General features: G+C 47.1%; 1 protein-coding gene across 1 annotated transcript in view; it reads left to right on the top strand.

The window, feature by feature from the left end:
- The window catches only part of LOC123753965 (Inositol 1,4,5,-trisphosphate receptor), a 402,759-nt gene that overhangs the window by 363,575 nt on the left and 19,373 nt on the right, over positions 1 to 19,811 (top strand). The window contains 3 exon segments of the mRNA XM_069331935.1: positions 8,975 to 9,115; positions 14,855 to 15,009; positions 16,165 to 16,330. Of these exon segments, the coding sequence (XP_069188036.1) occupies positions 8,975 to 9,115; positions 14,855 to 15,009; positions 16,165 to 16,330 (462 nt within the window).

Genomic DNA, 19,811 nt, shown 5'->3' with positions numbered 1-19,811 from the left:
CTCTATAAGCGAGCCTGGGTGTTGGAGCATGGTGCAATACCGGGTTCAGAATGGGCCTCTGTACGCCAGGAATTACTCCTAGCAAGCTTCAGTAAAAAAGGCACATGTCAAAACACCAGAAAATCTATTTGTTAAGTGTGTAAAATATGGTACTTCAAATACTGTAATCCAAATAATGCCCAGTAGAATACTTCCAATAATCCAAATAATGTCCATCATACGCTTCAACAAACAGATTAATACGAAGTATGGTGGTCACTCCTTGCTGCTGTTTGACTCAGCATATCAACTTAGTGATTCCTTATGGTGAACACAAATGAAGATACTTATATATAATGTGTGTGTATATAGGGTAATAACACCACAAACAGTATCCTTGAAGGAGGAATGTTAGTGCATCTGGCCTTGAACCAGTGATGATGGGAGGGAGGAAGGGAGCACGAGTTGTGTGTGTGGCCACCTGTTACTGTCTGCTGTCACCATACAAGATTAGTGGTTCGCTATGGGGAACACAAATGTAGATACTTATATATAACCTGTGTATATAGTGTAATAACTGACAAAGTATTAGTTCACTGTTTTATGAACATGATAATTGCATCAATAATATGCCCATCATAATTTTGAGTACAGGGATGATTCACACATTTTATTATACAAATATATCACACTACACACTATTGAATAATATTACAGCAAAAAAACAAAGAAAAAATCAGAGACGTTGAAAGAATTAGGATATTATATCTTTGTGGCAACCCCTCGCCTGACAGCTGAGGCGAAGCAAAACTTCCCTGACACTTGCTGAGTCAGCGCCTCTTTTTTGCCAGATTTCCCCGGCCTATTGCAGTCAAAATATGCCACTTACGATTTTTTATTATTTTTCCTGTGATCAGGGAACACAAATTAACAGGTTAAGAAGAAATATTTTTTTTTTTTTTTTGTTATGTGCCTGTGGGTGACAAAGGCCAAATTGCCCTTAGCAACACAAGGGTTAAAATGGAAGTTGGGGGGGGGCATTGTTGGTCAAAGCCTGGTTTGTCCAACTTGGAGTTGAACATACCTTGTGTTCAGTGGCTGCTTTTGCAGGTTTTCATAATCAACTTGTGGTTCACATCAGGTGGCCTTTATTTTGTACCCTTTATCTCTTGTTGCCATGTTCTTGGACTACTGTCAGCTGCCACAAGGTAAGCCACATGAATTGGAGCACAAACCAGGCAGTTGTTGAGGTAGGCCTAAATGTATATCCTCATAAGACAAATAGTTGAAGGAACATAAGAGTCAATCTGGCAAATATTCCGAGAGCAAGTTTCAGGCTAAACGGCTGAGCCCGAATGTGGTATAAGAGATAGCCCACTCTGATTCATGGGTGGATGGCTGTATGCCAGTAGGCTTCCTGAACATCCAGGGCAATGAGCCATGAACAGCTTAAAACCACCTGACAAGCCTGGGACATGATGGTCATCTGAAATGTGGAACAAGTAATGTGCCAGATGAGAACATACAGGTCCAGCAGGAAGGGAGGCTCCAGAGTATCCCACTTGGTAACAGGAAAAAGTGGGATACCTTCTGCAAAGATGGGGTTGCGGCAAGTATATCTGGTCTGACAAGTTGCAGAGTAGAAAAATAGAAGTTTGAACTGATCCTTGAGACACCAAACCCAGTGAAAACCTTGAACATCACTCGATATTTCCAAGCAAACCCCGGCAGAAGTGTACATGCATGAGCAGTCATTGTATCAGAATCCCTATCCTGGCCAAGAGCCCAAAAATTGTAGAGAAGACAGGACTAAAGCCAGCAGTCACAGGCAAATTACCTGAGTGTCCCTAAAGCAACACTTGTTGCTGCTAAAACCTACACAACCTCACCCTTTGAAGAAAGAGAGAGAGAAGAGAATGGAGTACTCTCCTACTCTGATGAAAAGTGACCAAATGGCATCTTGGAGGGAGTGCAAAACAGCAAACCTTATGATCCAATGCCACTAACTCAGAAGGCAACTTGGGCACCTGTGTATGAAACTGCCAAGACTCGACATACTGGGAAAGAGCAGGCACAAATGAAACACACTTGACTGCCTTCAAAAGAAAAAACCCCCCTTGAAAAATATGAAAATTGGGGATCACTTCCTCTCAGTTGAATGCTGACATAAAAGAAAATAATTGTCCTCTGTCCAGGTTAAACAAGAGGTCGTCACCTAGCCAAAAGGAAGCCAGGACTTTGTACAGCAGTCAGGAAGCAGATGATTCGTACAAATAAAACAATTGGCAATTGGAGAGTAAATTTCTCTTTGGGTTTTGAAAGAATGCCTATCCGAGCTGTGCATTCCAATTTAATTGATTTTTCAAGCATCTTTACGTACAGGAATCTTAGCAGATATATGGAAAAAGGCAAACATAGTTCCAATCTATAAAAATGGTAACAGAGAAAACCCCTTAAATTACATACCTGTATATGCTGACAAATGTGGTAGTCAAAATACTAGAAAAAAAAAAGTAGAATACTTGGAAAAAATGACAATAACAGACCAGCCCCTCCTTCTGTCTGGATAGTACTTATAGAAACAATGTGGACCACTCTACATATATTGACGTAATGAACAATTAGAGAGTAGAATTTGGTACTGTTGAATAAGAAACTGGAATAGGTCTTTTACGTGTTGCTAAAAAACCTAACCCAAACCATCCTAGGCCTAAAATACACTATCTGAGGCCTAATATAGTACATATATGTAACATGCTTGGCCTAGGAATATTTGTTTGATTTTACTTTTATTTCTTCCGGACTATAAAGTAAATAGTACCAAATTGAACTATATAATTGTCCATTGTCAATATTTGTATGATGGTATGATGGTGGTTACAAAAAGTACTGTATGAACAGGAGGATGGGTTGGACAGACATTATGGCTTTTGAACAGGAAGATCCTGTGTAACAAATGTACTTAGTTTTTATGATAGAGCCAAGGAGATCTTATAGGAAATAGATGGTTGGGTTGACTACATTTGTCTGGGCATAAAACCCAGTGTTGAATATAATGAAATACCTCCTCCTGGTAGAGCCCTCCACGGAGACTTCCTATAGCTATGTCGCTGAGATTGCTTCATACTACAACTCATGTCAGTCACAGGGGTTGTGTTTGGTCTACTAGGGACCACAGCCACAACCTGGCCCCTTCACACAGGTGCACGCAGCAAATGACAATCTACCATTTCACTGGGAATACATCCAGAAAGTCAGCAAAACTTTCAGACAACTGCTGGGTTCACAAGACTCAAAGCTACCAAACAACTCTCTAAGCAATTCATCCTAAACAAATAATTCACTCAAAACTAGCTTCAGCCTGTTAGTACCAATCACTGCCACCAAGCAGCCCACAGCCCAGTCCACCACCAGCTACCACTCAGTTCTGGGGCAGATAAAAAAAAAAAAAAGAATGGAAGGGATGGAGTATGAATACCAGAATGAAGTATTTCATTGTATTCAACACTGGGTTTATGGGGGATCCCCCTTGGTGGCTCCCAGTAGCTCAATAACCACAGAGAAAATGTAGGGACTTACCAGAGAGGAGGAGAGGTGGCAGATACTAATTTGAAGGAGAGACCAGTGGCCGTAAAATGCACCCCAAGGCAACACAGGAATGATGAGGACCAGGGACATTGACTAAATACCTGGCTGCCTTGACCCTATTACATATCCAAAATGCCCAAGGTCAAAATATCCGCCCAAGAAACCATCACCAGAGCAGTGTATTTGCGAGCATCATGGGCCCAAGTGTAAACTACAGGATGGTTAGACTTGATAACACTGCAGACTACCTTGAAAATAAGACCCCTTGGAACAGAAAACCAAACATAGAGGATTAACCGAAAAAGCGTCCACCTATATGGAGCCAGTGGCATTTGGGTTGTGACGACTTTCTGCCACAGGACACAACACACAATGCACCCCTGGTCAAAGTAATCAAGCATCAGTTACCAATCGACCCCTCTGGAAGCCAGAACTTGTTCTGGCTGTTCTTGTTAGAACAGAAGAACTTGTTCTTTGCCAGAAAAAAGGAGAAGGCTGCAGACAAAGAAACACAAAAGCATACAGCTTACCAACTCAATAGCAGCAGGTAAGAGCTAGCAAAAAGGCCCCTTAACGAAGGAACCTCAGACTGAAACAGCAGACATAAACCTAGGAGTGGAGAGAAAGTTGAGGACCCTGATAAGTAACCAAGAAGGCTCAGGAAGAGCAGAAACAGGCCGGAGGTGAAAGAGTGCCTGAGGCAACTAGCAGAACAAAGCTGCAGTAGTATCAATGATAAAAGCTAGCAACAACAGCTCCACTAATGCCAAATGATGACATAAGACATAAGAACAAGGTAACTGCAGAAGGCCTATTGGCCCATACGAGGCAGCTCCTATTTATAACGACCCAATCCCAGTCATATGCATGTCCAACCCACGTTTGAAACAATCGAGGGACCCTGCCTCCACCACGTTACGCAGTAATTGATTACACGAGGTGACAGTATTAGACATGAGATGCCAATTAAGAAACGAGCACGAAAGAAAAGACAATAGCACATGAATTGAAACCGAAGAAAGATGACTGAGAGACAGAAATAAATTAAACATAAAGCCCCTCCATATTGTCTCCTTGAAGACAGCTGCAGGTGGGACACCAATAACTTGGCCACTTGTGAGCTATAAAAATAGTGATAGACCATGCATCACGAAGTCCAGACATGAAGAGACAAGGTCAAACCAGTGACATACATCGCTGGCTCGATCTGTTGAAAAAAGTGGAGCATGGGGAAAAGGTCCATGTTTGGACACCGGGCCATAAAAGCCAGAAACCATGGTTGAGGAACCACAAGGATCAACCCTCCTCAAGAACAACTCCAGTCTGGAAAGAACCCAGAGCAATAACTGAACCGGGATAAAAGGCGCAGATGCATTCCCACCTCAACCAGTTCAGCTGAAAAGCATCCAACACAAGCACCTTTTGATCAAGGAAGGGAGCCACTTAGAAGAGAAGATGCCGGATCAACACCGACGTGATGAGGTCCACATCAGGGAACCAAAAAACAGCCCAGTGCACCAGGACTGCAATTGACAACCATGGCATGCTGCATAAACAAAGCACATGAGCCCCAAGTACACCCCAACAGAACCAACTTGAATGCCCATATCCACGGGCCTAAATGGAGGAGTCAGATGACCCATGAAATACTTAAAGTAAGGCATTTTGCCCTGGTGACATGGCCTTAAAGTGTACACTCCTGAACTCACCAGAGAAGGCATTCTGCCTTTGTAAGGGGGTAGCACTACATGAACATCCAGGGAAGTAACCACTTAATACATGCAGGTCCAAGTGATGAAAATAAAGTCCACACAACAAAACTGAATAGAAAAGCAAGCTAGGGAAGTTAGTGCTAAATTGGAACAAAACACAAGCAAATGACCCCCCATAGGACAAGTCCTAGGAGGGTCAAAAGTTAGTTTAGAAGCACTGGGACCTGCTGCTAGAGAGATGGCAACCATGGAAAACTACAGTGTTGCACAGAGTAACACATCAGAAGCAGAACTGAGTGATGAGCTGCAGGTGGAGCGGGCTCAGGCCAACCTGGTGGCGGCGATCGGCACTAATGGGTTCCAGCTCCTTTTGAGTGAATTATTTGTTTTGGTTGAATTGTTTGGGGAGTTCTTTGGCAGTTTCGAGGCTTCAAGTTTTATGTACCCAGCGGGTGTCTGTAAAGCTTCGCTAACTTTTTAGATGCTTTTCCAGTGATAAGGTTGAATATCATTTCTTCTCTGTACCTGTGTGATGGATGCCAGGTTCTGGCTCAGGTCCCAGGTAGACCAAACAGAACTCCTGTGACTGATGTGACTTGTAGTATGGAGCAATCTTAGCGACAGCTACAGGAAGCTACCAAGGGGCTTCCCAAGAAAAAAGACTTTTGACAGAGTCCCACACTAGTAATTGTTCTATAAGTTGGAACATACTGGAAGGGTCACAGGAAGACTTCTTATGTGAATGAAAAATGTTCTGACAAAAATGAGAGCAGTAATCAGAGGCAATGTATCAGACTGTAGATATGTTACTAGTGGAGTACCACAGGGTTCATTTCTAGCACCAGTAATGTTTATTGTCTACATAAACGATCAACCAGACAGAATATAAAATTATATGAACATATTTGCTGATGATGCTGAGCTACTAAGAAAGAAAGACATGATTACAATGTCCTTCAAGATTACCTAAACCAAATAAGTTTATGGAGCAGATGGAATTCAACATGAATAAATGCCATGTTATGCAGTGGGAAATAGGAGAAAATAGACCACACACAACCTACAAATTATAAGAACATAAGAATAACGGTAACTGCAGAAGGCCTATTGGCCCATACGAGGCAGCTCCTATCTATAACCACCCAATCCCACTCATAAACATGTCTAACCCACGCTTGAAACAATCGAGGGACCCCACCTCCACCACGTTAAGCGGTAATTGGTTCCACAAATCAACAACCAGTATTTACCCAAGTCTTTCCTAAATCTAATCTTATCCAATTTATACCCATTGTTTCGTGTTCCATTTTGTGTTGATACTTTTAATTCATGATTAATATAAGAACATAAGAACAATGGTAACTGCAGAAGGCCTATTGGCCCATACGAGGCAATTATGTGAAAAGGTGTTAAAGAACTCAGACAGAGATATTTAGGGGGTGGTTCTGGATAGTAGACTGTCAGCCGAGGACCACTTACAGAGCGTTGTGTGAAGTGCCTATGTTGTACTTTCCAACTTCACAATCACTTTTAAATGCATGGATGGTGAAATGGTAAAGAAATTGTTCACAACCTTTGTGAGACGAAAGCTGGAATATACAGCAGTTGTATGGTGCCCATATCTCAAGAATCACATCAACAAACTGGAAACGGTAGAAAGACATGCTATGAAATGGCTTCCAAAGAAACAAGGAGAGGCTAGAGGTATCAAATTTGTCAATGTTGGAAGATAGAAGAAAACGAGGAGATATGATCACTACATACAAAATAGTAACAGAAATAGATAAAATTGACAAAGAGGAATTCTTGAAACTGCAGCTTCAAGTCATAGATTCAAGCTAAAAAAAGAAAGATGCACAAAATTATTAGTTCTCCTTTGTTCTCCTTTGTTCTCCTTTGCAAACAGTGACAGATGTCTGAAACAAGTTAAGTGAGAAGGTGGTGGAGGCCAAAACTGTCGGTAGTTTCAAAGCATCATCTAATGAAGAGTACACTACTGGTAAGATGGGACAGCATGAGCATAGCTCTCATCCTGTAACTACACTTAGTAATTACCTAAATGATACCACCCTGCAAATGCTGTCTACACAAAGGCCCTCCATATACCATAAGAAAGTGGAGGGGAAAATGGAGGGAGGAAAAATGGTTCTTCCTAGGAATGGAACTAAAAAGTTACTTGAAACTTCGTGTCGAATCTCACTGCACACTTGTAGTGAGACATGGACCATGATACAGAGTAAGCGTCTTGTAGTGAAACATGGACCATGATACAGAGTAAGCGTCTTGTAGTGAAACATGGACCATGATACAGAGTAAGCATCTTGTAGTGAAACATGGACCCATGATACAGAGTAAGCATCTTGTAGTGGAACATGGACCCATGATACAGAGTAAGCGTCTTGTAGTGAAACATGGACCCAAGATACAGAGTAAGCGTCTTGTAGTGAAACATGGACCCATGATACAAAGTAAGCATCTTGTAGTGAAACATGGACCCATGATACAGAGTAAGCGTCTTGTAGTGAAACATGGACCCGTGATACAGAGTAAGCATCTTGTAGTGAAACATGGACCCGTGATACAGAGTAAGCACCAGACCCAGTGCTCAGCATGGGATGAGACACCAAGGCAAAGGGGTAAAGTTGGGCCAAGTAGCAGGACCTAAAGATGCACAAGCTGGATGTGATGGAAGAATCCAGCTTACACTGATTCCACCAGCACTAAAAGCCTTTGGACTGGGCAGAAACACATACGCAGGCCAGGCACTCGACCCACACAAAGTGGATAAATACTCATCACAGCCATCATCTCAGTGCAGAAATAGGAAACCATTAAATTCCTGTGAGTCTGCAATAAATGACACCACTTAAGTCGACAACTAGCGAGGAAGTGTCAACTGGGTAAGTCACCACATCCCATGACCCAAACATAGTGTAACATTCAGATGGGGACTTGAAGGGTACTGATAGCTTGCCTGCCTCTTTCACAGTCCCAGACTTTGCATCCCCCAAAGAGGCTCCTACAAGGCAGCAAATCCTTCACTCACCAGCTCCTGCAAACCTATAGCAAGCATCTACCGTGGTGCTCAAGTGCTCTCAAACCTGCAAGGATAGGTCTCTAAATGGCTGATGCTAAGGCACCAGAAGGAAGAGCAAACTTTGCACAAAGTTTGATTGCCAGTTGCTCAGCCTTGCTTGTATAAAACACATAAGAAGACAAAATATTCATATGTGACAAGTTGTACTGTTTCTCAGCAAATACCACTTGATTACTCCCATAGGAATTTCCTTCTCTCACAAGGACATGACCTCACAAGAGGTAAGCCAGTGTGACTATATCAATACTCTATTGTTTATACAATGCTTGTTAAGGAACTTATTCTGGCTATGCTAAGATTTCTGTTCAGCATTGTGAAGAGATGACTCAATATTCAGTGCTAAAATCAAAAGGCAAGTTTGGATTCATCTCTTACAAGGTTAGTTGTACCATGAACAAACACGAGTGCCATCTGCTAATTGATTCTGGAACCGCTGCACGCGGACACTTCTGTCCGCATTTAGATAATAGGCGTCCAAGTACTATGTTGTTTATTTTATGCATTGCATGGATCTATATCATATAATAGTTATATGTATTGTATTTATTTGTTTAGGAAGCATTGTAATTCCTAATTATTATTTGTAATTCTATTTCAGAGATCATTCAAAGTCACATTAACGAGCGAGTTGAAAATTTTGTCTCGACTGCCTTGTCTACCAGACAAAAGCAATCAGAAGTATGTGAGATTGGGGTAGACTGCACACAAGATGATCACCATTCTTTAGACCTACGAGAGCGTGAGTTTTATCATTTATAGTAACATTAACTTAAGTCTAAGTACATTGGCCTGACAATAACCCCATAAAGTGTAAATTATTTTTATACTGGTTAAATCACAAAGTTTATTCAGAGTAGGTCTATGTTAGTGAAAGAAAATTAAGAGACCTGTTGATGTGGAGTGTCACTATAGTATGGTTGTTATGCTTAGATCTGCTTCTTGTGTGTTTATGTTGCACTTGGCCCAAGGATGCAATTGGGTCTTGTGCATAATCACATACGGTTGTGCATAGTTACTTTTCTGATGTGTTCTGGATTATGCCGAGTGGTTATCCTTTGATCCTTTGGTATTTAGTTCCTGGTCCAGAGGTATCTTGCTCTGTACAGACATAATTTCATACCCCTCACCTCAGGATGAGATGTATTACTCCTCACCTCTCCTGCAGGGGTATTTCCGAGTCCTATTTGGCAGCTGGAATTTGCCCCGCTTTCCCTACCCCCCTTCCTGCTTTTGTAGGTTCCAAAAGTTTTTTTTATCTTGCCCTGTTCAGTGGTTACCTGCAGTTTCTCCATGACCCTGGCCAGGCTCTGTTGGGTTTTCCTCACTTGTGGGGTCAGATGTTTCTGTGGCTTTACTGTGGAGAGCCCCTTCGACTCCCTGGAGCTATCGGGCTAATATGCGATACATTAGACCAGGGCTTTAGTCAGTGGAGTTCAGCCTACTGTGGACCACAAGCCAGAACGTGGCTCCCTCAGAGAGGCACATAGAGCAATGGCCATGAAAAAAACCTGTGGTTCGGGGTTTTCCCTATCTGCCATTGACCGGGGTAAGGCATCCAGAAAGGTAGGCATACCAAAACAAACCCCACATGGTAAGAAACTAAAAACTAAAAACCGAACAGAGGTAGAACTCCCTCCAATTTCAAGGAAACAAGCAAATGTCACACTCCACCTCTGTGCTACCTGGTCTGCAGCCCTTCCCTCCCCGAAAGGGGAAGGGGGAAATCCGAACACCCCCCTCCCAGTGCCAGCTATTCGAACCTCCAGTTCGTAATCTAATGTGGTCCGGGGTGGACATCTTCTCTGGCCTTAGTTTCCAAGGCAGTGTTTGCCTTCGTGGCGACCTCTGCAGTGTTGTGTGGTGGCCAGGTGTTCCTGATTAGTGCCGGAGCTGCATGCGCTTAGGGGCATCCTTCCCTAGGCACCCTGTGAGTACTGCCCTTGCGTGTTGGGTTCTCCTCCCTGGTGCATTCGTGTAACCATTTCCGTAGGTGTTCTTGCTGCTCGGCATTTACATAGACATAGAATGCTCCAAATCACATGTGCATTTCTATAGGCCATTGCTCCTAGTGCCTCTCTGAGGGGGCTAGGTTCTGGCTTGTGGTCCCTGGTAGGCCTATGAACTCCATTCACACTGATGCCAAAGTCAAATAATATCCATATCAGCCTGGATAGCTCTGGGGAGGCTCCATGATTCACCCAGAAAATGGCATTTCATTACATTCAATGCTGGTTTTCTGTGGGGAGTCCCTACGGCTCCCTGGGGCTTATCGGGCTAATGTATGTTATGTTAGACCGGGACATTAGCTATGGAGTTCAGACCTACTAGGGACCAGCGCCAGAACCTGGCCCCTTCAGAGAGGTTTCAGGGAGCAATGGCCCTGGAAAACCCCATTATGGTTTGGATTTTTCCTTATTTGCCATCGACCGGAGTCAGGCACCCAGAAAGGTAGGCATAACAAAACAAACCCCACATGATAAAAAACTACAACAAAAAAACAAACAGAGAGGTAGAAATTCCCTACAATCCCAAGGAAACAATCAGTCAATCAATTTACTGCCACGCCAGTCATCCGTGTAGCCCTCCCCTCCCCGGGAGGGGGAGGGAGAGCCCTGGACCTCACGACGCCGGCTGCCTTCAGTTCGTAAGCTAGTGTCAACCGGGATAGATGCTTCTCTGGCCTCAAATTCCTGGGCGGTGTTTGCCTCATGTGGCATTCTCTGCTGTCTTTTTGTGGTGTGCGATGGCCAGGAATACCTCATCAGTGCCGGGGCTGCATGCGCTTAGGGGCTTCCTTCCCTAGGCGCCCTGTGAGTACTGCCCCTGCGTATCAGGGTTTTCTTCCATGCGGCGTTCGGGAACCGCTCCTGTAGGGGTTTCTTGCTGCTCGGCATTTGCCTTGCCCTTTGGGGCCAGTTGGGGCTTGGGGCCCTTGTTTGGCCTTGGGTAGGGAGTGGTGTTATGCTGGTTAGGGCGTCAAGGTGTTGCGTGGCCTGCCACCTAATCGGCGACCGGTTCCTGTTGCCTCTGGAGACGATGTACTTTTGCGGGGTTTTTCTTTTGTTTTGTTTGCCTGGTGGAGGTTCTGCCTCGTGGGTCTATAGTTCCCCTGATATTGTTTTGGTAGCCCTCTGCTAGGCCCCCATGCTTGTACACATCTCAGGAGATTTTCAGTTTTATCATCTAGCCTTGTTTGTTTGGGTTTCTTAACCGGTTAGCAACACCTTGCCCGGGCTTCCCGTAGTTGTTACCCTACGGGCCCTGGAAACCCCTGTTGGGGCTCGGGGACCCATGGATGCGTCTCCCGAGTTCCAGCCTGCCTTGTGCGGGTTTGAAGGTTGCAGTGTGCCCTTGTCTCAGGGTGACAGTCACCTGTTTTGCCTCCGTCATGCTGCTTGTTGGGTCAACGACACCTTTGACCCGGAGTCTTGCGAGTCATGTTCTCTGCTTGTGCTCCAGTTTTACTCTGAGGATGTTCCTGTTAGGGTACAGGCAGCATCAGTGTTGCATGTTAGGTTTAGGTTATTGCAACGTGCTAGGTTGGTTCCCACCCGGATGCCCCGAGACTGCCCCGTTTTGGTTTTAGGGACCCTGACCTGGGGGGGCGTTAGTCACTTTGGCTTTGGCTCCTGCTGCGCCCCTGGCCCTTCCCCTGTGGTTCTTCCTGCACCTTCCCCCCTGTGTCCGGCTCCAAAACGTCTGAGGTTTCGGCCTCAGCACAGGGTTTAGTTGGCAATGAGACTCGGGCTGCCTCGGGGGGCTGCCCCATCTGGGTCGGGGACGAAGGCATTTGAACCGGTTCCTCCTGCCGAGGCTTCTGGGTCCCACCAGCAGACCCCCTTCTTGTCTGCCTTTCCCTTGGACTCTGCCTTTTCTTCAGGGGTAGAGGGTTTGGAGGACCGCTTTGCCCCAGGTCCCAACGTGGGGGATCCTGGGGCTGAGGAGGAGTCAACCTGGGGGCCTTGGGCCCCCTTTGACCCCGCTTAGGTGTTTTTGCCTTCCTCGCGTGGCTTATTGTTGCAGGGGGAGGGATTTTCTTACCCCCCCTTCCTTGTATGAGTATGATTTAGGTTCGGCTCCTCCCCGGGTTCGGTTCCGGGCGCCTTTGGGTACCTCGGATCCGTCTTTCCAGAGGTTTTCTACTTCCTGTATCTCCACAAAGGTGGCTCGGGAAGCTCTTGCTGCTTACCTCTTGTGAGACCCGGGTTATGCCTCTGCAATTGATCTGTCCTCATTTGAGTTCGGTTCTTCTTCCCGTTTTTGGGTGCGATTGGAGGTTCCGGAGTCTTCCTGGCTGGCAGACTGCCCTTTCTTTTCGTTGGGGGCATGGCATGGGTTCTGTCGGACCCGCACGCTTGATTGGCGGGAAACTTCTACTTTTATGCAGGTTTACCTGGGGGCGAGTTTGAGCACCTTAATGCGTGCTTGTTCGCTCCCGTGCTTTCTCGTGATGTTGGCCTTTTCCAGCTTCACGTGAAGGTTCCTCAGCTTTCGACTTCGTTTGTTGCGGAGGAGTTGCGCGTCCGTGGGCATTTGGCTTCGGTCTTGCGTTTCTTTTCCCTTCTCGAGCTGTCTTCAGCTTGGCTTGAGGAGGATGTGGGAGCATTGAGTGAAGGGCCTTCGTCTGGGGGGCTAACTTCGGCAGCTAGGGTGTCGGCTGCAATGTTGAAGCTCTTTGCGCTCATCCTGAGGGAAGCGGGTTGTCTGTTTATTGCTTCTCACCTCACGTGCCATCAGGCTGTGCTCGCCCTCTCTTTGGAATCCGCTTGGGCCTTGGCTCTTAGGTTTTTGTCTCCGTTTTGTCCATTGCTGTTTGCAGAGACTGCGGTGTCTCAGTTTCTGTAAAACTTCGGCTTCGTCCAGTTGTCGTCCTATGGCGGACTTGTTGATTCTCCGAAGCGGTCATTCTCGGCAGTTTCGGAGGGGTCGTGCCAGGGTTCCGGGTTCCGCTGGTCGAGGTAGGCCATTGGTGCCAGATTCTGAGCAGTTGTTCCCTTTCGGACCAGCGTCATCTGGTGGGTGTGGTGATCGCCCTGTTCGACGTTTGGGTTCTCGTAATGGGCGTCGGCCTTTTCGTGGTTTGCCCAGTTGACGGGGCGATGGGGGGGAGGCTCGCTCTGTTTGCCCACGCTTGGTCCCACGATTTGTAGGCCTTTTCGGTCGTGTCATCCGGCCTGCGGTGGCGTTGGGTGACTTGTCCTCCTTTGGGGGGTTCGGGGCTAACAGGGCAGGTTTCTTCTCCTGCGCTTCGTCAAGTCATCTTGGAGTGGGTGCGCTTGGGCGTAGTCGAAACGACTACGTCCCTCAGGTGGGTTACCCGTCTGTTTCCAGTGCTGAAACGGAACTGTGGGGATCTGAAGTTCATTCTGGACTTGTCCCGTCTGAACCCCTGGATTCCTTGCCCCTCCTTTCGGATGACTACTCTGTCTCAGGTCCGGCTTCTGTTGGAGCCGGGTGCCTGGATGGTGTCCCTGGACCTCAAGGACGCCTATTGGCACGTTCCTATTCATCCGGGTTTCAGGGACTGGTTAGGTTTCGTGGTGGGGCATCACGCTTACCGTTTTCGATAACTACCTTTTGCTTTGAATCTGGCACCTTGCGTTTTCACGCGGCTGACCCGGGTTGTGGTGACCCGTCTGTGTCTTCTAGGGATTCGGGTTTTGGTCTACCTCGACGACTGGCTGGTGTGGGCTCCCAGTCGGTCAGCTTGTCTGCTCCACAGGGATATGGTTCTTTCCCAGCTCGCCAGGTTCGGGTTCCTGGTGAACTGGAGGAAGTCCCATCTGGTTCCGTCCCAGGTTCGGACTTGGCTGGGTCTTGTTTTGGATTCTCGGACCGCTTCCTTCTCTCTCCCTCCAGAGGCGTTGTTGCGGTTGCGGGACTGCCGTCGGCTGTTTCTGAGGGGGTCCCAGGTCACTCGGCGGTTGCTCGAGCGGTTGTGCGGGAGTCTGAACTTCGCCGTGCTACTCTACCCGCCTGGTCAGGTTTGGCTTCGGCGTCTGTTTTGGTTCCTTCGGGGACGTCCCTTCCGCCTCTCTTGCGATCGTTGGGTTCGTCCTCCGGGGGTCTTGTGTTGGTTGCTGCGTCACTGGCTTCCTCTTCGGGGTTTTTGGGGTTCGGTGCCTTGGCGTCTTCCCGAGCGACAGGGGCATCTGCAGGCCATATTTTGTAGGTGCTTCCCATCATGCATTGCCTGGCTCTTCTGTGGACCTGTCATTCATTTGATTTTCAGACAGTGTCACTAAGTTCTGTATTCAGTACAGTTGTCTGGTTATGGCCCATATAACTTGAAAAATATCAGTTGAACCATGATATAAAACAGAAGCAATTCCATCAAGTTCATGTGAATTTTGACAGCATTATGTTCCATTCAAGCATAGCATTACTGTGTAATTCTACACTCTTGAGAATATCAATTTATACTTAATTTTGATTTATCTTATTTATTAAATTAAAGCTTAGTAATTTTTGGTTGCAGTTGTTGATGGGATTACACACGAGATGATGGCTGAAGTGGAGGATAGTAAAGAAGAAGCCTGCTCAACTCTTCTCATGTGTATAGTAACCACCCTCAACCATGGACTCCGGAGTGGCGGCGGCATTGGAGACATTCTCAGGGCTCCATCAAATAAAGTAAGCTTAATTTTCAATATATGTCGCTTTTGTTTCTCTGTTTTCTTTGGTTGTTGATGCTTGGTTGGTTTGGGTGGGAGTGCATCATGTGCTTCGCCCACTAGCAGCTCGCTTCTACTACCTTTGTGCCGCAAATTCTGCATCTTGGATGCTTTATGTCTTGATCCTATTTTGTTGGTTCCCTATTCCAAGGCTCATGTTTCTAGGCTCGTGTTTCTCAGCTTGTCCATCGAGTCATCGTATCCAATTAGCCTGAACTCTACCCTGCACTGCACTCATGTTTAGAGGTATGGTACTCTTGTAATGATTTTGCTAACATGTCCAGTGCTGAGATTTGAGCGTGGGGGTTTTGGCTGTCTAAGAGGGTTCTGGTACCCTGGTATTTAGTTAATGTTCCCGGGCCTCGTTATGCTTGTGTTGCCTTGGGCCATATCTCTTGGCCTGTTGTTTCATATTTGTCTCGACTGCCTGTGGTTTCTTTTTGTCCTTGGTGAGTAAGAAAGTTTGCCTCTTTCTTCTCTGTGGGTAGTTAGCTTCAGGGTGCAACAAAGGACTCGACCCCTTGAAAGCCAGCGTTGAATGTAATAAAATGCCTCTTGCTAGGTGAGCCTTGGTGGTTCCTCGATTGTCAACCTCCCTTCCAGGTCCTCGGTTGGTGGGTATTGTTTGCACATCTGTTCCAGAACTGGTGTGACATGCTGGAGGAGACCAGGAACTCTGCAACCCTGCAACTGTTGGGGGTTTACGTTGTTGGAGAGAGATCATTTAATGGTTTTGAGGCTTCGGTTTCTTTGATTCCACCAGTGGTCTGTATTGGTTTGCTGACTTTCTGGATGCTTTCTCGGTGAGATGGCAGAGTGTAACCTGCCCTCTGTGCCTCAGTGAGTCGGAGCTTGGTTCAGCCTCTGGTTCCCAGTAGGCCAAACAGAACTCCATGGAACTCCACAGAACTGCAAGTAGTTGGGAGCCATCTCAGCGACATAACTTGAGGAAGCCACCGGGGCTCACCCAGAAAGAGGTGTTTTATTACACTCAATGTTGGTTTTAAGGTATGCCAGTTGTTAACTGTTTAGTACTTATTACACTATTTACTTTTAATAATTCATAAGTCATGTGTACCAAAATTACTTAAGCATCATCCTATTTTTCTTTTAGGAAAACTTGTTTGCTCCTCGTGTTATCTACGATCTCCTCTTCTTCTTCGTCATCATCATCATTGTGTTGAACCTCATCTTTGGTGTCATTATTGACACCTTTGCTGATCTCAGAAGTGAAAAACAAAACTCTGAAGAAATACTGAAAAACTCTTGCTTTATATGTGGTAAGTAGGTTTCTTTACACATGTTATAATAAACTTTAAGATTTTTAAGTTTGCATTTCTTATGTATTTTCCCCTTTGTTCCCTCTATGGCTAGTTAAAATCAAATTTCTAAACCCAAAGTATTTTAAAATAACTGATTAAACCTGAATTTAGATTAGGACATACTGAATTAATTTTGAATTTAGGACATGCTGTACTATTTATGTCTATCAAAATGTTAGAATTAATGTAATTTTTCAATTATTATGAAATTGTTTTGCTAACTTGCAACACTGAAACACTGTTTATGAATATTCTGATAATATTCTCTCTAGAATATTACGATACAATAAGCCCTCCAAAATACAGTATAACATTCTTGCTCTGATCTGTTTGCATGAAATTTGTTTTCTGGAAGGACTGAACGGTGATTTCCTGTACCTATTCATACCGAGATAGCTCCACACTTGAGTCATGTCAGCTCTAGGAGTCCATAATAGTATACCAAACATGACAGCAAGAACCTGGCCTCCTCACAGAGGTTCAGGGAGTAGGGGACATCTGAAAAGGAAACGAAGCAAAACCGACAGCTGTAAGATTCACGGTGAAAACAAAAACAAAGTAGCAAATGACCCCACAAATGATCTACTCAGTAGTCGGTTCATATCTGTTGAGCCCGCTCTTGTTGGATTCAAGTTTGAAGGGTGTTCTTAGGCTGTGCTTCTTGCCAATGGTCGTTCTGTCTTTGACCCCAGAGGCCTGCAACGTTGTGCTCACTGTATGTCTATCTTATCAGAGCCTCAGGACAGGAGGCTTTTCAGGCAGCTGCAGCTTTGTGAACTTGTTTTTCCTGCTTCCATGGTTTGCAGCACAGTACTCATTTAGATGCCCAAAAGTTGGCCCTACAGTGTTTAGGGATCTGGTTTTGGAGTAAAAGGTGAATTCCACCTGGTAAGTTTTCTCTCCTTTTCAATTGACTGCTGGTGTGGTTTACCCAATATCTGATCTTTCCCTCCTGGCTCATGCTGCAAACCATCTGAGGGTTTCAGAATTAGGTGAGAGTTTAACTGTGAATATAGCTGGGCTGACACCAGGGGTTGCCTCATCCAGTTCATCGGCAGAAACAATTGAGCCGTCCCTTCCCATTGGTGATGTGGAGCCTTTGCTTTCACAACAGTTACCTCGCTCCAATCCTGCTTTGTTGGACAATGCCTATCTGTACCAGGTTTCAGGCTCGAGATATAGTTCTGCTGCGGGGGCATTATGGTTGGTCCCCATGGCACAGAGAGAGCTTGAGAGCGGTGTCTGGGGCGGGGGGAGGTATCTTGAGAGGGTGTCTGGGGGGTATCTTGAGAAGATGTCTGTGGGGGGGGGATCTTGAGAGGGTGTCTGTGGGGGTATCTTGAGAGAGTGTCTGGAGGGGGGAGGGATCTTGAGAGGGTGTCTGTGGGGGAATCTTTAGAGGGTGTCTGAGAGGGTGTCTGTGGGGGTATCTTGAGAGGGTGTCTGTGGGGGGTATCTTGAGAGGGTTGTCTGTGGGGGGATCTTGAGAGGGTGTCTGTGGGGGTATCTTGAGAGGGTGTCTGGGGGTGTATCTTGAAAGGGTGTCTGTGGGGGGATCTTGAGAGGGTGTCTGTGGGGGGGTATCTTGAGAGGGTGTCTGTGGGGGGATCTTTAGAGGGTGTCTGTGGGTCTGTGGGGGTATCTTGAGAGGGTGTCTGTGGGGGGATCTTTAGAGGGTGTCTGTGGGTCTGTGGGGGTATCTTGAGAGGGTGTCTGTGGGGGGATCTTGAGAGGGTGTCTGTGGGGGGTATCTTGAGAGGGTGTCTGTGGGGGTGATCTTGAGATCACCCCCACAGGGTCTGTGGGGGTGATCTCACCACCCCCCTGTGGGGGTGATCACCCCCACAGGGTCTGTGGACAGGTTCCCTAGGGTCTGTGGGGGGGGGGATCTTGAGAGGGTGTCTGTGGGGGATCTTGAGAGGGTGTCTGTGGGGGGATCTTGAGAGGGTGTCTGTGGGGGGGATCTTGAGAGGGTGTCTGTGGGGGTATCTTGAGAGGGTGTCTGTGGGGGGATCTTGAGAGGGTGTCTGTGGGGGGGCGGGATCTTGAGAGGGTGTCTGTGGGGGATCTTGAGAGGGTGTCTGTGGGGGGGATCTTGAGAGGGTGTCTGTGGAGGATCTTGAGAGGGTGTCTGTGGGGGATCTTGAGAGGGTGTCTGTGGGGGGGGGGATCTTGAGAGGGTGTCTGTGGGGGGATCTTGAGAGGGTGTCTGTGGGGGGGATCTTGAGAGGGTGTCTGTGGGGGATCTTGAGAGGGTGTCTGGGGGGGTATCTTGAGAGGGTGTCTGTGGGGGGATCTTGAGAGGGTGTCTGTGGGGGGGATCTTGAGAGGGTGTCTGTGGGGGATCTTGGGAGGATGTCTGTGGGGGGGATCTTGAGAGGGTGTCTGTGAGGGATCTTGAGAGGGTGTCTGTGGGGGGGGATCTTGAGAGGGTGTCTGTGGGGGGATCTTGAGAGGGTGTCTGTGGGGGGATCTTGAGAGGGTGTCTGTGGGGGGATCTTGAGAGGGTGTCTGTGGGGGGATCTTGAGAGGGTGTCTGTGGGGGGATCTTGAGAGGGTGTCTGTGGGGGGATCTTGAGAGGGTGTCTGTGGGGGGATCTTGAGAGGGTGTCTGTGGGGGGATCTTGAGAGGGTGTCTGTGGGGGGGATCTTGAGAGGGTGTCTGTGGGGGATCTTGAGAGGATGTCTGTGGGGGGGATCTTGAGAGGGTGTCTGTGGGGGATCTTGAGAGGGTGTCTGTGGGGGGGGGGATCTTGAGAGGGTGTCTGTGGGGGGATCTTGAGAGGGTGTCTGTGGGGGGATCTTGAGAGGGTGTCTGTGGGGGGATCTTGAGAGGGTGTCTGTGGGGGGATCTTGAGAGGGTGTCTGTGAGGGGATCTTGAGAGGGTGTCTGTGGGGGGATCTTGAGAGGGTGTCTGTGGGGGGATCTTGAGAGGGTGTCTGTGGGGGGATCTTGAGAGGGTGTCTGTGGGGGGGATCTTGAGAGGGTGTCTGTGGGGGATCTTGAGAGGATGTCTGTGGGGGGGATCTTGAGAGGGTGTCTGTGGGGGATCTTGAGAGGGTGTCTGTGGGGGGGGGGATCTTGAGAGGGTGTCTGTGGGGGGATCTTGAGAGGGTGTCTGTGGGGGGATCTTGAGAGGGTGTCTGTGGGGGGATCTTGAGAGGGTGTCTGTGGGGGGATCTTGAGAGGGTGTCTGTGGGGGGATCTTGAGAGGGTGTCTGTGGGGGGATCTTGAGAGGGTGTCTGTGGGGGGATCTTGAGAGGGTGTCTGTGGGGGGATCTTGAGAGGGTGTCTGTGGGGGGATCTTGAGAGGGTGTCTGTGGGGGGATCTTGAGAGGGTGTCTGTGGGGGATCTTGAGAGGGTGTCTGTCCATTGCGTCTGCATTTTGGTTCTATTTAAGGAAAGTCTTTTGATCCAAGGAGAGGATTTCTCCTAT

The sequence above is a fragment of the Procambarus clarkii genome, chromosome 1 (genome assembly GCF_040958095.1).
Source record: "Procambarus clarkii isolate CNS0578487 chromosome 1, FALCON_Pclarkii_2.0, whole genome shotgun sequence".
Classification (NCBI taxonomy): domain Eukaryota; kingdom Metazoa; phylum Arthropoda; class Malacostraca; order Decapoda; family Cambaridae; genus Procambarus; species Procambarus clarkii.
This window is presented reverse-complemented; position numbering and strand designations above follow the sequence as displayed.